Source organism: Neoarius graeffei, chromosome 8 (assembly GCF_027579695.1).
Source record: "Neoarius graeffei isolate fNeoGra1 chromosome 8, fNeoGra1.pri, whole genome shotgun sequence".
NCBI lineage: Eukaryota > Metazoa > Chordata > Actinopteri > Siluriformes > Ariidae > Neoarius > Neoarius graeffei.
This window is the reverse complement of record NC_083576.1, coordinates 2,819,943-2,840,913: the sequence shown is the minus strand read 5'-3', so window position 1 is coordinate 2,840,913 and position 20,971 is coordinate 2,819,943. Positions and strand designations below refer to the sequence as shown.

Genomic DNA, 20,971 nt, shown 5'->3' with positions numbered 1-20,971 from the left:
GATGAGACAATTAAGTGTCTCAGGAAAAGTGGGTGTGGTTTACATCTTAAAACTGTCCTGCAATATGTGTATTGTGCGATTGTGACTTGATGAAGTATTTTCCTTCTTTTCGTTTCGGTTTAGTCCTTCCCCCCCTCCATTTGTGTTCAGCAAATCCAGAACAGAATGCGATTAAAGATGACTCCACCTGCAACAAACAAACACCTGGACCAAGCTGCTTTTCACTCAAACTGCATCTTGAGTTAATTTAAAAAGCAAACACAGCGCACAAGACAAAAAAAAATTCTGCAGCCTAATTGCAGTTTGAGAACAGCGACGTTAGCAGAATGAGCTCGGTGAACAGCTGGTGTGGTTTTAGTGAACGCAGCACGATGACAGGGAAAAAGGGCACGAAATCAGCACACATGCGTTCGGGGTTTGTTTTCGCTGACGCTTCAACTGCCTCGAGAACCTCACAGTCCTGCTCTATACAGCACAATGTTATGGATCATTACACAGACCGACCTTGAAATCCGACGTGATGTAAAGCACTGAGTGTAAGCACGAGAGAGAGTGAGTGTTGAGGCAGAGGATGATGGTGATGCTTTATGAAAGGGGGAAATAAAATGGCCGTGTTTAACCGTGCACCTCCCCGAGCTGCAGAATTCAGGCACAAAACAAGGTGATTGATAAACTGGGTGTGTTTAAAGAGGTGCTGCAGATTTAAACGTGTTTTCTGAGCTGTGAAAAAAATATGACTGGACTGTGATGAAACACATCAGCGCTGGTGTTAATGTTAACAAAACGACCACGTTTATACGGTAAAAATCGGCATTTTATGGGCTGAAAACAGCAGAAAACGCCACCTACTGGTTAAAATCATCCTGAACCTTACAAGGCCAATGCTGATGTTGAGTCGACCGTTTGATACTTCTCTACATCACAAATTTTTATTAAAAGAAAATATCAGAGTTTCCACAAATATGGCTCTTCACCTGATATAAAAGCTAAATATATATTCTGTACTAATATTAGAAATCCTAAATACCAATTATTAAAAAAAAGCTGTGTAGCAATAAACAGATTATTATTATTATTATTAATAATAATGAAAACACTAAGATACTAACGGGAATTACATTGATAAAGTTAAACTAGATTACTAATTATTATTGTTGTTTGCACAACGAAAAAGAATGGTAACACCCTCTAATCAAAGGTGGGCGGCCCACCTCCCCCAGCCCCGCCCTTGAGTGAGAGCCTGTGAAACATTTTCAGACTAATTTAGACTTTAGCCCTGTGTCTGAAATCACTCACTACATCGTGGATTATACAGCGAGTTCGCCATTTTGTAGTGCTGTCCGAATGTATAGTGAGAATTATTACACTCTATAGTGCACTCAGAGTATCCCTCAATGCACCGTGAAAAGTAGTGTACAACTGATGGTCACGAACCAAGCAATATATACCATCATGCATTGCAGTCGTGCTGAAAGAAATCAAATCAAAAGTCTCAAATTTGATTTAATAAAAGCTAGCGGCAAAAAAGAAAGAAAGTATTCAGCCTTGATTGAAAAGAACTGAAAAAAAATAATGCAGCAGACACAAAGTACTTTGTATTGATTAATGTGTGAAATGCGCTCAGTATAATATGGATTTATCACAAAAATACACACGTATTTATTTTGAAAACCCACCAGCCGACTGATCTGGCACGTTTTAATTGTGCGATAGTAATGACGCGAATAACGGCACGGTGGAGTAGTGTCTGAAAGTGTCTTTTCATTTTACCAATGAGCTCACTATAGGAGTCCTCTATATAGTAATTCCCTAGATAGTGAGTAGGGATTAGTGAATGAGTGAGTGATTTCGGACACAGCCTAGATTTACACTAATCATTCACAGGAGTTGACGCCCCCTGTAAAAGCATTGCCTCGGTTTCCTGAATGTTGGACTTAAAATTGTGTTCGTTATTGTTTTGGACATGACTTTATTCGCTGAAGTTCTCTCTCTCTCTCTCTCTCTCTCTCTCATCTCTATAAATCTCCAAATTCTGCACTTCTCTCTGTCTATCAGAATACCTTTTTTTCCATCATAATTCGGTGATTTTGCATATTTTTCTGCTACAGTCATCTTTCCTGAGAAATAAAGGTCATCTTTCTCCTGATGTGGCACAACTCATTAAAACACAAACCTGTCTTTCGCGATGTGTGCTCAGGAGGAAATATAAATACACCAGATTAGCGAGTGACCTCTAATTACCCATCGAAGGCTAATTCTCTTTACATAACAATTACCTTACTGAGCAAACTCGAGTTCAGTCAGGAGGTAACAGGGTGCATGGTGTTTATATATAGTTGGATTAAAAATATATAGAATTGATTGGAATTCTTATTACCTTTTTGGATATACAACCCCAAATCAGAAAAAGTTTGGACAGTAAAGCAGTTCCCACTTTATAATTTTCCCGTTCCTTCTCCCAACACTTAAAAGATGTTTATGGACTGAAGACTCCAAGACTACGTTCAGACTGCACCCTGAAACGACCCATATCCGATTCTTTTGCCCATATGCGACCTGTATCCGATTTGTTATTGACAATCTGAAAGACACAGATCCGATTTTTTTCACATGCGACCCAGGCTGCTTGGATATGTGGTCCTAATTCCGATGCATATCCGTTATTTTCACATGCGACTGCAGTCTGACCGGACGGGTCGCATTCATGCGACCTACACGTCATCAACAAGAGACAAACGTCACTATTCTGCGTTGGCTAATCCCGCCTCTTTGGTGGAAAACAACAACATTTGTACAGTTTTCAGAATTTAAATAGACTTTTATAGAATTGATCAAGCTAATGGTGGATTTGGTAGGGACCTGGATGTTAAATCATCCTGTATTACAAGATAAGATTGTTCTGGAAATTTCCAGTAATTTGACACCTTCGGTCTCATTACTCTGCTGCCCACATTAATCAGATTATTGTGTGAGTTCCGCCGCCGCCACAAAAACCACATCGCCAGGTCTCGCCTCATCTCCATGCTTTACTTGCAAACTTGAAGAGTGCGCTTTTTTTTTTGTTTACGTATGACGTAGATGTGCTTATTACGTGTCAATTTGCGCATGCGGGACACTTTTGGGTCGTTTTCCGTTCATATTGGAGATCGCATACAAGTCTCATATAATTGGTAATGTGAACGGCCTAACAAAAAAATCGGATTTCACAACAAATCGGATATGGGTCGTTTCAGGTTGCAGTCTGAACGTAGTGTTAGTGAAGAAGTGTTTCAGGTGTTATTTTTGTCCCGTTCTTCCTGTAAACAGGTCTTAAGGTGTGGAACAGTACGGGGTCGTCACGGTCATATTTATAATTTCTAAATTCTCCACACATTCTCTATTGGGGACAGAGGGGCCACGCCCTCTTCTTCCACAGCCACGCCTTTGTAACGTCTGCAGAATGTGGGTTTGCATTGTCTTAGTCAAATATTCCTGGAAATGTTGAGATGTCGTCTTTAAGGCAGTAGACGTTGCTCCAAAATCTCAGTGTACTTTCTTGTATTATTACTAGCCATATCCTTACTAGCCCTAATTTGACCCATCACAACTTTTTTTGGAATGTGTTGCAGGACTGGATGTATATTAGGGTCGTTCTTCAGTAACAGAATTAAATTTTTTTTTTTACAGTTTTCAGTACATTTTGCCTTGGATTCCATACTTTAGCAATAATCACTGAGCTGACAAGTTAAAGCAATCTTAATAATTTCAGAATTGTGTCCTCTCTGCTGAAGAACTGCTCATTAACAAATGAAATGAAGATGACCAATAAAACGTGAAATATCTTGGGTTCCTTCTGTCTGCAATGAAATACACATCAATTTAGAAAATCACTGCTTTTTTTTTTATTTGCATTTTCCCACACCGTCCCAACTTTCTGATTTGGTGTTGTAATAACAACATCTCATCTCATCTCATTATCTGTAGCCGCTTTATCCTGTTCTACAGGGTCGCAGGCGAGCTGGATCCTATCCCAGCTGACTACGGGTGAAAGGCGGGGTTCACCCTGGACAAGTCGCCAGGTCATCACAGGGCTGACACATAGACACAGACAACCATTCACACTCACATTCACACCTACGCTCAATTTAGAGTCACCAGTTAACCTAACCTGCATGTCTTTGGACTGTGGGGGAAACCGGAGCACCCGGAGGAAACCCACGCGGACACGGGGAGAACATGCAAACTCCACACAGAAAGGCCCTCGCCGGCCCCGGGGCTCGAACCCGGACCTTCTTGCTGTGAGGCGACAGCGCTAACCACTACACCACCGTGCCGCCCTATAACATATGATTAATACTTTTTAGAAATAAAAACACAGCTAGCAGAGCAAAATACTGAGCGATGGTGGTGTGATGAAGTGGAATTACTGTTGCCACCATGATGGTGATTACTGTAATGATTCCAGCACATCCTGAAGCGTTTTATTCCTCTTATACCACAGCAACTTACCAGTGATTACAAACTATTAAATAATTACATCATATACTTTATCTATTTATAGTTTCATTTAAATGTTCGATAAGTTGTCGTTCCCTCACCAGGCTCTCTTTTTCCTCTCCCTGAAGTTAAATAAGTAATCAGAGCTTGTCATGTTCCAGAGAAACCGCAACACGTACCGTAAACTCCTCGGTCCTGAAGATGTAGGAAAAAGTAACGTTACAGTTTTATCTCCGTCACATTAGAGTCTCCTTCCATAAATGTTCCATGAACATCTCATCACTGAAAAAGTCACCATATGAATAATTATTTAAATCCACGCATGTGGAGCATCTGCTGTACACGTCCCTGCACACGTCAAAGAAAATTAATCAACACCTTCTGACTAACCAGAATGCAGGACTCATCAGCACTGTGGTAGAATTGGGTTTATTTAAGAGAGGAACATTTGTGAGCTTGGTCTATCTAACTGGTGCTCAGCATGACAGTTTCTGGGAATGATGGATATTTTTATATGGCGTGAAAGACGCTTCTCACACAAAGCCAACGACTGTCAGCTCACTAACACACAGCGTTCGGCGTCTGAGTGATTCTGCTGAGCGCAGCACCTGTGTGTTCAGCTCCGTCAAGGACAGTTAAAGACCTCCATCTTTAACCTTGAGGCTAACAGAAGCAGCCGGGAGCTCGTGTGGTAGTGTGTGCATCTCTGACGTACAAATTTGAGATAAAACCAATCAGCTTGTCTGATCTGTCCGGTCAAACATCATATTCTGGTCTCCAAGGTGCGATTTATGTAAAACCATGCATGAACTTTTCTCGTCCTGTGAACTGATAAACGCCACAGTTTGGTGGTGGGCGGGCTTCAACGCCTCTGTGATGCTTAACAGCTTCATGATGAGCAAAACCTTTTTTAACAACGTGTGAAGCAGCATTCTTGTATCACAAACACACTCCTGTCCTCCACGTCGCATCAACACACCTGATCCAGAAGAATCGTTTGTCCATTTACTCAATGCAAAGCAGGAAACGTGGTCAACGTGTCATTTGCGTTCGAAGCAAATCCCCGAGCTGTGTGCGTTCTCAGCCAGCCAGAGCAATATTTCAGTTTTTATTAGACGACGGACAACATAATGAAAGATCTGTATTTTTTTGGCCGTTAGCCCAAATGCTCTGTAGGGAGCGACTCTGGGATCCCAGCAGAACCAGGCGCAATTTAGCTTTTAGATTTGTTTACAACACAAAACAATGCCGGCTGCTTCATTTCCCAAAATAAATCCAATAATACATGTCACCATATGCGGTATTCTTCAGAGACACTGACTCAAGATATCTGTTAGATGTTTTTAACACTTTAGGTGTGTTTTTTTTTCCCGTCCCCGAACAGTTGTGGCTAATCATTGCTGATATTCCATGCTAATTACAAATGTAAAATTTTGCATGTTGAATTTGATTTAATACATGTTTAATCAGCCTGCCTTAAATATCCAGACTGCACACAAAGATGTCTGTTTAAATGACATGAAGGACACTGAGTAGGCGTGAGCGATAAGATAAATATATCAGGATACTTGAATACATTTCTATGACACACAATTCTGTGAAATATTAGATAGGTGATTACATTTAAAGCATACAAGCTTGATATATCAGTCTTCAACTTGTGTAGCTAACTAACCAATACACACAACTATGCATCTTTAAATTAAAAATATACAAATTTGAATATAGCCGCAAGCAGCAATGAAGGGCCAGAGCACCTCTGGTATACCAAATCTGGCGTGAATCCAACAAAGTGCCAAGGAGGAGAACGTCAAAATGTAACGCGTCAAAATGCACAAAACCAAAAATAACTCACTTCCTGTTGAGTATGGCTAATACAATGCATACTACAATTTTGTTCATCTTTGGGCTCCCCACACACCTAACAAATTTGATACGGATCGGTGAAACTATATACCGGGCAAAAGTCTCATTGACATGTGGAGGCACTATGGAGTCCGTCGGACACACCCAGGGCCACGCCTCGATCCCTGAGCAGCGGTGGCCAGGACTGATGTGTGTACCAAATTTCATGAGTTGTCACCCATGGGAACCACCTCAAAAATATCCAAGTCTTGAAGAAAAAGAAGGATAATAATAAGAAGAAGAATCCTTAGGAAAACAACAGGGCCTTGCACCTCAGTGCAGCGCCCTCTGGTGCTCAGGCCCTATAAAAGACACGACAGTACTGAAAACTAAAGGCCAATTTATGCTGACAACCCAGTCCTCACAGATGGCGTCTGCGTAGCCCCCCACCTTCGCAGACGCTCTGCACGCACCTCCCAAAAATTGTGACCACCGCAGAAGCCTCGCAGACAAGAGGGCTCTGATTGGTCCACTCTACATCCGCTGTACACGCACTTCCGCTTCCCTACTTTCCCGGTTTGTTTTGTTTTCACGACCGCCATTTTTAAAAACACGAGCGAAGATGGAGCAGCACGAAGAGCGGTTGATCGAGGAAGTACGTACATCTATACGACTCCAGTTCTAGTCATTATAAGTAACCGGAGGATAAACACTCCACTAACCACACCCACCAACTACTCCTAGCGATTTCGCGACTTCGCGCCCCCTTGCGTTGTGGCAGTGAATAATATCGCACACGCCTATTACTCCCCGGTCAACGATAAATTACAACTGTCTGCGAAAAGCTATCTGCGAAAGCCTTGTCGCAAGAGCATGCAGAGGCCCTAAGCCAACAATGAAGTAGGTCATTTCTGAGTTTATTCAAAGATTACAACTTAATTTAGCTTTCTAATGTTAAATTAAATCCCAATTAATGTTAAATCCCAATTAAATTGGGATTACTTTTAAATAAAAAAGCAGAAATATTGAATTTTTTTGCATGTCATCATATGATTTTGGTATTTAAAAGAAGTCTGGAGCTACATTTCTATGAAATGATGTTGACTAATATCGGGTCCCAATTCCGAAATGCCTTGAACCAAAAGGTAGCTAGTTCACTAACGATCTGCTCATAGTTTGTCTTTAAGCGTTTTTTCCTCAAACGCTCAAAAAGTGCTGTTTTACAAAATGTTTAACAAATTATATACTAGTGCGTCTCAAAAAATTAGAATACCATGAAAAACTTCCTTTTTTTCATAATTTAATTCAAAAAGGTAAACTTTCATATATTCTATATTCATTACATGTAAAGTGAAATATTTAAAGCCTTTTTTGTTTTAATTTTGATGATTATGGCTTATAGCTCATGAAAATTAGAAATCCAGTATCTCAAATTATTAGAATATTCCCTAAGATCAATCAAAAAAAGGATTTACAATACAGAAATGTCCAACTTCTGAAAAGTATATTCATTTATACACTCAATACTTGGTTGGGGCTCCTTTACCATGAATTACTGTATCAGTGCGGTGTGGCATGGAGGTGATCAGTCTGTGGCACTGCTGAGGTGTTACTGAAGCCCAGGTTGCTTTGATAGTGGCCTTCAGCGTATCTGTATTTTTGGGTCGGGTATTTCTCATCTTCCTCTTGACCATACCCCATAGATTCTCTACGGGGTTCAGGTCAGGCAAGTTGGCTGGCCAATCAAACACAGTAATATCATGGTCAGCAAACCATTTGGTAGTAGTTTTGGCACTGTGAGCAGGTGCTAAGTCCTGCTGGAAAAAGAAATCAGCATCTCCAAAAAGCTCGTCAGCAGATGGAAGCATGAAGTGCTCTAAAATCTCCTGGTAGATGGCTGTGTTGACTTTGGACTTGATAAAATACAGTGGACCAACACCAGCAGATGACATGGCACCCCAAATCATCACAGACTGTGGAAACTTCACACTGGGCTTCAAACACCTTGGATTCTGTGCCTCTCCACTCTTCCTCCAGACTCTAGAACCGTGATTTCCAAATTAAATGCAAAATGTACTTTCATCTGAAAAGAGGACTTTGGACCACTGAGCAACAGTCCATTTCTTTCTCTCCTTAGCCCAGATAAGACACTTCTGACATTGTCTCTGGCTCAGGAGTAGCTCGATATTAGGAACGCGAAAGTTGTATCCCCTTTCTGGAAGATGTCTGTTCGTGATGGGTCTTGATACACTGACACCAGCCTCAGTCCACTCCTTGTGAAGCTCTCCCAAGTTCTTGAATCAACTTTTCTTGACAATCCTGTCAAGACTGCGGCCATCCCTGTTGCTTGTGCACCTTTTCCAGCCACCCTTTTCAGCAATGACCTTTTGTGGCTGACCCTCCTTGTGGAGGGCATCAGTGATCATCTTCTGGACAACAGTCAAGTCAGCAGTCTTCCCCATGATTGTGGTTGTGTGTACTGAACTAGACTGAGAGATACACTGTGTTTATACTGTTTTACTCAAACTCGAAATGAAATATTCTAATATTTTGAGATGGTTTTTTTTATGTTTTTGTACTGTATGCCATACTGATTAAAATTAAAACAGAAAAATGCTTGAAACATTTTAGTTTATGTGTAATGAGTCTATAATATATAACATTTTCACTTTCTTAAATAACTGATGGAAAATATTGAACTTTTTCACAATATTCTAATTTTTTGAGATGCACTAGTATGTCTACATGCTGGTTATTAGAAGAAGCCTTTATATGCCACACATTACAGCACAGTGAAATTATTTTCTTTGCTTGTTAGGAAGTTGAGGTCAGAGCACAGGGTCCAGTTAAGGGCCTTGCTCAAGGGCCCAACACTGGCAGCTTGGTGGTACTGGGGTTTGAACCCCTGACCTTCAGATCAGTAACCCAGAGCCTGAAACACTGAGCCACCGATTTCTTTCTTGTAGACCTTATGATATGTTTATGGAAAGTCTAACTACGTATAATTTTAGCCACTTTAGGTTTAGCTGGGCAGGAAGTAAAATACTGTAATATCAGCAACTGAAAACATCTAGCTCTATCAAGAGAACTTATGCACAGCTGGTTCAGTGAGCAAAGTTTAATGAGATGCAGAATTATAAAACTAGACAACAATCCAGTATTTTTCCTATCAGAAACAGATCTGGAGCCCATGCGAAAAAAGCCTTTGAGGTGATCAATAAGTTAATACCTGACCAAGGTTTCCACACATCAGTGGCCAACCTGGCATTTGTTGCAGTTTTATATATTGCTAGTTTTTGTTTCAAGAAACCTCAAGGGTATGGCAGGTCACATACAGCTTAGATTCTTTTGAGATTAATGATTTTCTGGTATGGTATTTTAAAAAATGCAGACTTCTTTTTAATCTCTGATACATGGTACTGCAATTTCAAATTGCTTAGATTTTATCAGGTTTCAACTGCAGGAAGTGATACCGGTAGTTACCATAAACTTCCAAGCTAGTCAGCGCAACCTGTTCCGCTGGTTTAGTTGGCCATTAGCATGGCTCTTCCTGAAAAACAAGTTGCTGTAAACGGACACGCATCATCATATACAGCTAAAGGCTAACACTTTACAACAGGACATACTCACATCTGATGGACATTATAAGTGAGAGCCATCGTTCAAAGATATCATATTGTTCCAAATCTGAAGCACAAAAATACAAAAAAAAAAAAAAAAAACTGTACAAAATTAATTTCCTCCGCAACCCCTGAAATAAATTATAGTTAAAAATAAATACATTTCTCCATATTGCCCTGGGAGCTGACTTAACATCCAACAAAACAAACGAGTATTCTGAGAGCACAATATCCCCCACTCGCAACTATATCTATGCCAGAAGTGCTTAATACTGTACACCCTCATGAAATTGTCAAAGTTTGGTAATCAAGGACCATAACTCGTAAAATGCAACTGAATTGAACGAAATCACAATATGCGTATTACTGACATACAACAAAGAATCCTGTCAAGTTTTGTGAAATTCCTCCAAAAATTGTGAGACGAGTTGATTTCAGAAGGTGAGCACCCTTCCCGGGGCGGACGGACATCACCACAACATAATCCCCCTTCGGGCCTTTCGGCCAGCAGGCGATTAAAACCATGATTATTACGGTTGAATTCTCAAAACTGGTTTATTAGACGGTGTGTGTTATTTTAGTATAACCGATAGGTTTATGTTAATGCACTCATTCTTATATTTTATTGTTTCTATAGTAACAGTATGACAATCCACATAATACAAGACTAGTAATAAATGTATAAATATATTGTTTAACAACAAAAAAAAATTTAAATCATTTGTGTGGTGAAGATTTTTGTTAGGAGACATTTATTTAATATTTCGAGAGCTTCAAGGAGTTTGAGAGAGAGAGAGAGAGAGGATTCTGCTGAGGGAATGACTGTCTTTCATGGCTATAACGAAAGTGATAACAGGAAATTGTTTCATGGAAGTTCCACAACATTAAATCTTATCTATAACTGTTCAAATGTGACGTCATTCAATAAGAATTTAAACACTAATTGCTGACACATCGCTGGGGTAAAACGCTCCAGACAGCTTTGTTTTTGTTTTGAAAGTGCGTGACCGCTACGCGCTAGCTTTCTCTGTGGCAAAACCTTCACAAATTCACTCCCAGTCATCATCTCAGACTTTTTCCTTCATCTACAGGTCATACACAGAGGCTTTTTTCCTTCCTTCCTCTGCCGCACACAAGATAGCCGATGCCGGTTCTGGTCCATTACAATGGAATAACCATACGAAAACAGAATGGATCGGTCAAAAGAATTTGAAATATTGATACTTTGACAAAATATCTTCAATTTCATGTTACAATTTAAGATTTATGGTCAAGGATGTCGATTGTTTTTGGAATATCGCTTGCATATAAAAAGGCGACTCGCTATTGCCGCAGAGGATTCTGGGAAGGGTGAACCAGCCCCTTTAACTCCTCTTAGACACTGAATATCAATGGGTGTTTCTGAATAATACAGATTCTGGGAAGATTGTGTATGCCATCAGTTTGTGGTGTCAAAAATAAGTTTAACAAGACGACAGGGTCATCACTATCTCCCGCCACGAGCATTTTATGAAGACCTCTTAACACTTACGCCCTTATAAGCCCATTGCTTTAATATTGGCTTATGATGTCGTAAGTGCTAGGACACCTTCACACAAAGTTTCACTGATGTACAGTGGATATAAAAAAAAGTGTACACACCCCATTAAAATGATCGGTTTTTCTGATGTAAAAAAATTAGACCACGATAAATCATTTCAAAACTTTTCCCACCTTTAATGTGACCTACAGTGCCTTGAAAAAGTATTCATACCCCTTGAACTTTTTCACATTTTTCCACCTTACAACCACAAACTTAAAATCTCAATAAAAAACTTGATAGACCAACACAGAGTAGCACATAATTGTGAAGTGAAACGAAAATGATAAATGGTCTTCAAAATTTTAAACAAATAAAAATCTGAAAAATGTGGTGTGCATTAGTATTCAGCCCCCTGTACTCTGATACCTCTAAATACAATCCAGTGCAATCAATTGCCTTCAGAAGTCATCTAATTAGTTAATAGAGTCCTACTGTGTGTAATTTACTCTCAGCATAAATACACTTGTTCTGTGAAGGCCTCAGTGGTTTGTTAGAGAACACTGAAGAACAAACAGCATCATGAAGACCAAAGAACTCACCAGACAGGTCAGGGATAAAGTTCTGGAGAAGTTTAAAGCAGAGTTAGGTTATAAAAAAAATATCCCAAGCTCTGAACATCTCAAGAAGCACTGTTCAATCCATCATTCAAAAATGGAAAAAGTATGGCACAACTGCAAACCTACCAAGACATGGCCGTCCACCTAAACTGACAGAGCGAGCAAGGAGAGCACTGGTCAGAGAAGCAGCCAAGAGGCCCATGATCACTCTGGAGGAGCTGCAGAAATCCACAGCTCAGGTGGGAGAATCTGTGCACAGGACAACTATAAGTCGTACACTCCACAAATCTGGCCTTTTTGGAAGAGTGGCAAGAAGAAAGCCATTGTTGAAAGACAGGCATAAGAAATCCCGTTTGCAGTTTGCCAGAAGCCATGTAGGGGGCACAGCAAACATGTGGAAGAAGGTGCTTTGGTCAGATGAGACCAAAGTTGAACTTTTTGGCCTAAATGCAAAGCGCTATGTGTGGCGGAAAACTAACACTGCTCATCACCCTGCACACACCATCCCCACTGTGAAACATGGTGGTGGCAGCATCATGCTATGGGGATGCTTTTCTTCAGCAGGGACAGGGAAGCTGGTCAGAGTTGATGGGAAGATGGATGGAGCTAAATACAGGGCAATCCTGGAAGAAAACCTGTTGGAGGCTGCAAAAGACTTGAGACTGGGAAGGAGATTCACCTTCCAGCAAGACAATGACCCTAAACATACAGCCAGAGCTACCATGGAACGGTTTAGATCAAAGAATATTCATGTGTTAGAATGGCCCAGTCAAAGTCCAGACCTAAATCCCATTGAGCATCTGTGGCAAGACTTGAAAATTGCTGTTCACAGACGCTCTCCATCCAATCTGGCTGAGCTTGAGCTATTTTGCAAAGAAGAATGGGCAAAAATTTCAGTGTCTAGATGTGCAAAGCTGGTAGAGACATACCACAAAAGACTTGCAGCTGTAATTGCAGCAAAAGGTGGCTCTACAAAGTATTGACGCGGGGGGCTGAATACTAATGCACACCACATTTTTCAGATTTTTATTTGCTTAAAATTTTGAAGACCATTTATCATTTTCGTTTCACTTCACAATTATGTGCTACTCTGTGTTGGTCTCTCACATAAAATCTCAATAAAATTTTTTTTTTAAGTTCGTGGTTGTAAGGTGGAAAAATGTGAAAAAGTTCAAGGGGTATGAATACTTTTTCAAGGCACTGTATAATCTGTACAGTTCAACTGAAAAACAAACAAACCTGTTAGGGGGGAAAACAAATAAAAAAAAATTAAAAACTACAATAAGCTGGTTGCATAAGTGTGCACACCCTTAAACTAATAGTTTGTTGAAGCAGCTTTTGATTTAATTACAGCAGTCAGTCTTTTTGGTTCGGAATCTATCAGCCTGCCACATCTAGACTTGGCAATATTTGGCCACTCTTCCTTGTAAAAGCGCTCCAAATCTGTCAGATTTTGAGGGAATCTCTTGTGCACAGCCCTCTTCAGGTCACCCCACAGATTTTCAATTGTATTTAGGTCTGGGCTCTGGCTGGGCTGTTCCAAAACTGTTTTGGGGTCATTGTCATGCTGAAAGATAAAACTCCTCTTCATCTTTCTAGCAGACACCTGAAGGTTTTGGGCCAAAATTGACTGGTATTTAGAACTGTTGATAATTCCCTCCACCTTGACTAAAGCCCCTGTTCCAGCTGAAGAAAAACAACCCCAAAACATGATGCTGCCACCACCATGCTTCACTGTGGGTATGGGGTTCTTTTGGTGATGCGCAGTGTTGTTTTTGTGCCAAACATACCTTTTGGAATTGTGGCCAAAAAGTTCAACCTTGGTTTCATCAGACCATAACACATTTTCCCACATGCTTTTGGGAGAGTTGATGTATTTTTATTTATTTTTTTAATTTAGCTGGGCCTGGATGTTTTTCTTTGACCCTACCTCATAGTCCAGACATATGGAGAATAGATAGTTTTCACATGACGTCACAGAGTTGGGGATTCCCTAATGGCAGCCATCTTGGGGGTCCAGCTTACCGTACGGGTGACTGAGCACACATTGTAACGTGCGAGTACAAAGTCTTCAAAAGAACCCAAGCAGGCTATTTAAAGCTAGCAATGGTGCACACCTGTTGTATTCACGGCTGTCGTAATAGGTCAGATGATGATGTCAAGCGGAGCTTTTATGGAATTCCCACTGTACGGGAGCATGAAGGCGAGCAAACAAACAAACTCAGCATACAAAGGAGAAATCTATGGCTTACGAGAATCAACCGCAAGGATTATCAGCCTTCCAAACACAGCAAAGTCTGCTCCGATCATTTTATAAGTGGTAAGTTGTTTAAATAAACAATCAATTGTGTTTAAGTTTGTTTTTGGAAACCAAAACATCGTGTAAACAATCTCTGGAGAATGCCTAACTGGAACCGCTGAGTGTACGTTTACATTGTAATGTACACTTAATATCGCTCGTGTGTCACGTTTCTATTTGAAACTTGTCACTTCACTCACGCAAGGGTCATTTTTGAAAAACATTTTAGGTCTATTCTGTATGATTTGATTTGTTTTTGGGATGCAAACAGCGCGCCTTTTGGCGGATGCCGCCTGAATCGCGCAGATCTGATTTTTTTTTTGGGGGGGCGTTGGAGTGTGATTGTAATTTCAAAGTAAATTCTGTATTAAAAATTACTAAATAAGCAAATCCGTTACAGTCCATGAAACAGGAAGTATAAGGATGAGAAAAAAAACAGTTTAAATCGGAAAGCTGCGCACATTTGCGCAGCCCGAGCGGTGTGCAGGACTGCACATATGTGCGCAGCTTTCCAATTTAAACTGTTTTTTTCTCATCCTTATACTTCCTGTTTCATGGACTGTAACGGATTTGCTTATTTAGTAATTTTAATACAGAATTTACTTTGAAATTATAATCAGACACTCCAACGCCCCCCCAAAAAAAAAAAAAAATCGGATCTGCGCGATTCAGGCGGCATCCGCCAAAAGGCGCGCTGTGAATATATAAAGTTGCATATATCAGACAGCCTTTAAAGTTTGATGAAGTCAGTTTCAGGCTTTGGCAGCCCTGCATAGTCACTTGAAAATGCATCTTTGTCCACTTCGTAGGGGTCAATTCCCCCAATCAAGGCCAGTTTGGCTGCATACCGTTGTCGTGAGATGTCGTCTAATGTATCTATATACTTCTGTTTGCTTGATTTTGCCGACATTGATCTTTATTTTAGAAAACTGACTATATAACTTCATAAATTCGTCCGAGATAACGTAGCCGGTAGTGGCGACGGTCCGTTTTGTTTGCCCCCCAAGATGGCGGCTGGGGGGGGCGTTCCCCGGAATGCCGTGACGTCAGTGAAAACTATCTATACAGGAGATTGTTATCACATGTAGTACACAACCAGTACTTGCCAGAAATTCCTGCAGCTCCTTCAGTGTTTCTGTAGGCCTCTCGGCAGCCTCCCTGACCAGTTTTCATCTTGCCTTTTCATCAATTTTGGAGGGACGTCCAGTTCTCGCTAATGTCACTGTTGTCCCAGATTTTCTCCACTTCTTTATGACTGTCTTCACTGTGCTCCATGGTATATCTAATGGCGTGGAAATGTTTTTGTCCCCTTCTCCTGACTGATACCTTTCAACAATGAGATCCCTTTGATGCTTTGTAAGCTTTCTGTGAACCCTGGCTTTTGCTGGAGGATGCAACTGAGGAAATGTCTGAACTTTATTTGGGGTTAATCAGTCATTTTATAATTGATGGCAGGTGTGAACCCAAAAAGACTGAATGTTGTAATTAAATCAAAAGGTGCGTCAACAAAAGTATTAGTTTAAGGGTGTGCACACTTATGTAACCAGCTTACTGTACGTTTTTTATTTATGTTTTTCCCCCTAACAAATTTGTTTGTTTTTCAATTGCATTGTACAGGTTATAGGTCACATTAAAGATGGGAAAAGTTTTGAAATTATTTATTGTAGTCTCTTTTTTTTAAATCAGAAAAACCGATCATTTTAACAGGGTGTGTAGACTTTTTATATCCACTGTAGCTCATGTACACTACCGTTCAAAAGTTTGGGGTCACTTTGAAATTTCCTTATTTTTGAAAGAAAAGCACTGTTCTTTTCAATGAAGATCACTTTAAACTAATCAGAAATACACTCTATAGAGTGCTTCGAGGTCAGCGCGAACCCAGCGACGGCCATATTGGAAGTCAAAGGTCGCTGTGTCAGTGCATTGTTGTTGTTCAGCGAAGCAAAAAGGGGTGACAATGCCGAATACGTGCGTCATTGTTGGCTGTAGTAGCCGGGGGGAAAAGGGTGGCAAAAGCTTCTACAGACTCCCTAAAGTCGTGACTAACCAGGGAATTGCAGCACAGGAGAAAAGCAAGCGGAGGAGACGACAGTGGCTGGCTGCCATTAACCGATCAAATTTAGGACAACTTGACTGTACCCGGATTTGTTCTGATCACTTTGTGACAGGTAGGTTAATATTGTCTTGAATTTCATAGTTACTAAAATAAATGTGATACAAACTTATCTTTTCTCTGTACTTTCAGCAATGATTAATGGATATATTTGTCACATTAGGTAGCTTATTTGTACTGCAGTGCATTGTTGCATCAAATGGCATTTAAGATCTAGGCCTAGTAATGTTTATGTCCACATGCTGTTAGTACAAGTTACATACTAGGCCTACATTTTATTCACTGACTAAAATAATTGATGATAATTATAATAGTTATAACACCGAAACATCGCGGACCCAACTGGACACAAATCTATCGTATGCTTCCATACTCTTGTAGTTCTGGAAATCTAGTTCACAAAATGGACTTGGGTGAAACACTAGATAGTTCACAAGATCTATGTATGTCACATGTGGCAACAAGCTGGGGTCAGCTTTCCATTCCTTCTCACTAACAGCGTATGGCTCTACATTCCCAATGAAACGTACCTTCTCAACATAACGCTCCCGTGCCTGCTTATCCAAACTTTCACAGTAGTGCTCCATCACTTCAGATGTCTAAATTCTTAAAAAATCCAAGCTTCTAAGCCCTCTAACGTGGAAACGAATCGGTGAATGTGTACTCTATGATGTGCACTCTATGCGCACTCTGGAGTGAGTGACTTCCAAGATGGCCGCGCAGACCACAGTGTTACTATTTTTAGCATCATCTCGGAGCACTCTACAGAGATCTTGCAGTCACGTGACCGGAAAGTACACAGCCGCCATCTTGTCGGTCAACAGCACAGCTGAATACTGCTGCACTCGTGTACAGAATGGATCAATTTCAACCGACGGACTACACGGCTCATTTTTCTAATGAACAGATAACTAGATATATGTCTAAAATAAACGATCTACAGATTATTGACCCTTATGGCTTTCCGGACGGAGTTTTCACGACCGTGTCAGTGGATATGGAACTGCCAGAGGTGGAATACCCGGACGTGTATAATTACCTCATTAACTTTCCCTCGCTGTTCAGTGGTGAAGCACTGCGTGCTTATAAATCTCTGGACAGTTATCTTTACAGAAATTCAGGATTTGTCAGCGACTCAGATGTGGCATCTTGTAAACAAGAAAATGATCCTCACTGGATGGGTAAGTCACTTAAGTATTGAGTATAGCACTGACCAGCCGATTATAGAATAGAATAAGGTAATTCCAGCTGCAATTTCAAATCGTCCGTCTTGTTTACCTGGCGTTGGAGAGGTAGAGGCTTAGCAGTGGAGGTTTGAGTGGCTGTTTTCTGAGCTTAGTCAACAGGCCGGCTCTGCAGCCTCGCTTTTGCTCCCGGCGCCGCCTCCTTAGCTTTGCTTCCAATAACAATCCACGGAGACCCCGCTGGTCTCACTATCTCGTCCAGAATGTTTTTTTTTTTTTTCTCGTCCGGAATGTTGTGCATGTGATGGAAATCGCTACAAACCGTCATTTTCTGCTGGAAACCAATGTCCAGTAAGTCCATACGGTTGTAGTGGATATTGAAGTCCGGTACAGACGAACAACACGCAAAAATACACACAAAAACAATAAAAAACGTGCACAGGTAGGGAGAGCTTGCAGCCGCAGCCGTTGTAGTAGAATTGTATATAGTAGGGTTTTCCAGAAGAAAAGGTAGAAGTAAACGCAGAAGTAGAATCAGAAGTAGAAGTAGAAGGCGGAATATGGCGTTTGACCGACACGATGGCGTCTGTCACAATCTGGATCGGCTGTGACGTCACATGCAAGTGCTCCATACATTGCTAATGTGGTAAATGACTATTCTAGCTGCAAATGTGTGGTTTTTGGTGCAATATCTCCATAGGTGTATAGAGGCCCATTTCCAGCAACTCTCACTCCAGTGTTCTAATGGTACAATGTGTTTGCTCATTGCCTCAGAAGGCTAATGGATGATTAGAAAACCTTTGTACAATCATGTTAGCACAGCTGAAAACAGTTGAGCTCTTTAGAGAAGCTATAAAACTGACCTTCCTTTGAGCAGATTGAGTTTCTGGAGCATCACATTTGTGGGGTCGATTAAATGCTCAAAATGGCCAGAAAAATGTCTCGACTATATTTTCTATTCATTTTACAACTTATGGTGGGAAATAAAAGTGTGACTTTTCATGGAAAACACAATTGTCTGGGTGAGCCCAAACTTTTGAACGGTAGTGTAGTTTCTGAGAAAACTTCTCCAGATTCGGTCCACTTGTACAAAGTCCAATAACGTAAATCAAGGGCCGTAACTCTGTAAATAATAATTTCTCGGAAATGATTTTCGAGCTCAACTTAGATCATGAATAGTAATATGGGTACGCAAAGTTTCATTGATGTCGCTTATGTAGTTTCTGAGAAAACGTGTCCAGACTGAAACGGACAGACGGATGGACTCCAAACCGATATCGCCCTGCACACTTCATGGTGGGGGATAATCATCATCATGTCTGGTATTAAATGATGAGAGGATGCCGTGATTACCAGATTTCCATTCGCTAGACAGTAACTGTTTGTTCTGGTATATTTTGTCATTAAATATATAAAATAATTGAGTATATAATGGCATGAGTTGAGGCCTCAGTACACCAGAACACCACCTGTGTTTACTTGTGAGGAGTTAAATGTAGCTGTTAAAGACTGGACAGGAGAAGAGTTTCCAAGCCATTTACTAACAAAAACATAAATTTAGCAATAGAATTTCCACTCAAAACGTGACAGTGGTGCGTAATATAATCTTTAGCCACTAGATATTCGCTAAATATCCACAGGAGGAGATGTTGTGGAATGCTAACACGCTATGAGTCATGGTTAGCTTCGAGCCGGCATCTTGGCTCACAGCAACGCCGCGAGCTCAGCACAGCCAGGCTGAAATCTGATTGGTCAACCGAGCTGTCAGCAGACATCACACGAGCGCTCTGATTGAACCGCTTCAGAGACTGGGCGGCCCATCTCCACGTGGGAGCAGGAAAATTACAATAACGTGCGAAAAAAATAAAAACCACCCGCATTCCGAGCGGTACCGCCCTGCTCTGCTCTCGGATTGGTTCATTAGAATCCCGCCACGCTGGCTGTCCAATCACGGCAGAGCTCGCGGGTGAGAAGTGACTAACCAATTGTATGGCAGGATGGTCGGATTTAACGCCCTACATTTCAGGAAGTGGTTTTGTGAATAAAGAGCAAGGCTGGGAATGGAGTTTATTTTCGAGGTTTTGATGAAATTGCTTCATTTAATTCATTGTTTAGTTTTATTAATCACTGGAGGATGAGATCAGCGTAAGGAAGAGGGTGTAATCTGTTCACTCGAGCTGTGTTTTCGCCTAAAGGTTGAATGAGTGTCATGAGAAAATGTCCAAAATAAACCCAGAATCAAACCTTTACAAACAAAACAGCAGCATTAGAATATAAATCATCACTGCTCGGATTCCTACAGCATGTCCTGCCCCTCCTTTATTTTAAACCAAAAACTCGTGCACACAGTAAATCAGACACGACATCTGATTTATATTAATTAACACTTCACAGGTCATTTAATACTGTAGCTTGTCGCATCATGTGAGTCCCTGCAGAGAGACGAGAGGATGGAAGTGAAATTGAGGACATACACCCTTATCTCTGATCCAGAATTTCAGCGTTCCATGATGTGATTTTATAGCTACGCTAAAAGACAGGGATAAAAGCATGCAGGTGGGAGTGAAATCTAATCTAATCTAATCTAATCCGGCTGGAAATCCAATAACAGGACAAAGGAAGTGATGCAGCGTTGTGACAGTGGATTAGTGATGCTCTCAGGGGTGATGGGGTTCCATATCAAGGAGACGGAGCTTCATCCCATGGCTTTTATACTCAGAGTGATCGGGTACTTAAATAAAGAGGAGACAGTGCACTACATGATGGTGTCGTTAATTAGAGAACCGCAGAACCCAGGCTCTGGAACCCTGTCCTCCTGCACCGTGCAGAACCAGGCTAGGCTTTAATCCATGTCTCGGTATAAATGAATGCATGGGCATTTTGCACTCACCAGTTCTCCTGCATCCATCGGATGGCTTCGTCCTCGTTGAACTGCCTCTCAAATTCGTACTCTTGCAAAGCGAGCACCGACATGATGCCTGCGCGCGACACACCGACCACTTCCGCTCTGATGTTCTGTGCGTGTGGCTGACTGTCCCTTTCTGCTTCTCTCTCTGTGTGTGTGTGTGCACGCCCTCTCTGGCTATGCTGTAATGCTTCTGTGTGTGTGTGTGTGCACGCCCTCTCTGACAATGCTGTAATGTGTGTGTGTGTGTTCAGTGTGTGTGCGCGCGCGCCCTCTCTGGCGATGCTGTAATGCTTCCGCTTTGCTTTGCAGGCTTGGCCGACCTTTGGCACACATTGACGCACGCGCTTTATTTTTCCAGGCGAAATATAAATCACAATTAATTAATTA

General features: G+C 41.1%; 1 protein-coding gene across 1 annotated transcript in view; it reads right to left on the bottom strand.

Moving 5' to 3' along the window:
- elovl6 (ELOVL fatty acid elongase 6) overlaps positions 1-20,757 on the bottom strand; it is a 36,947-nt gene extending 16,190 nt beyond the window's left edge. Inside the window, exon 1 of the mRNA XM_060926779.1 lies at positions 20,567-20,757. Within this exon, the coding sequence (XP_060782762.1) occupies positions 20,567-20,649 (83 nt within the window). The 5' untranslated portion in view covers positions 20,650-20,757. The remainder of the gene's footprint in view (positions 1-20,566) is intronic.
- Positions 20,758-20,971: the final 214 nt, after the last annotated feature.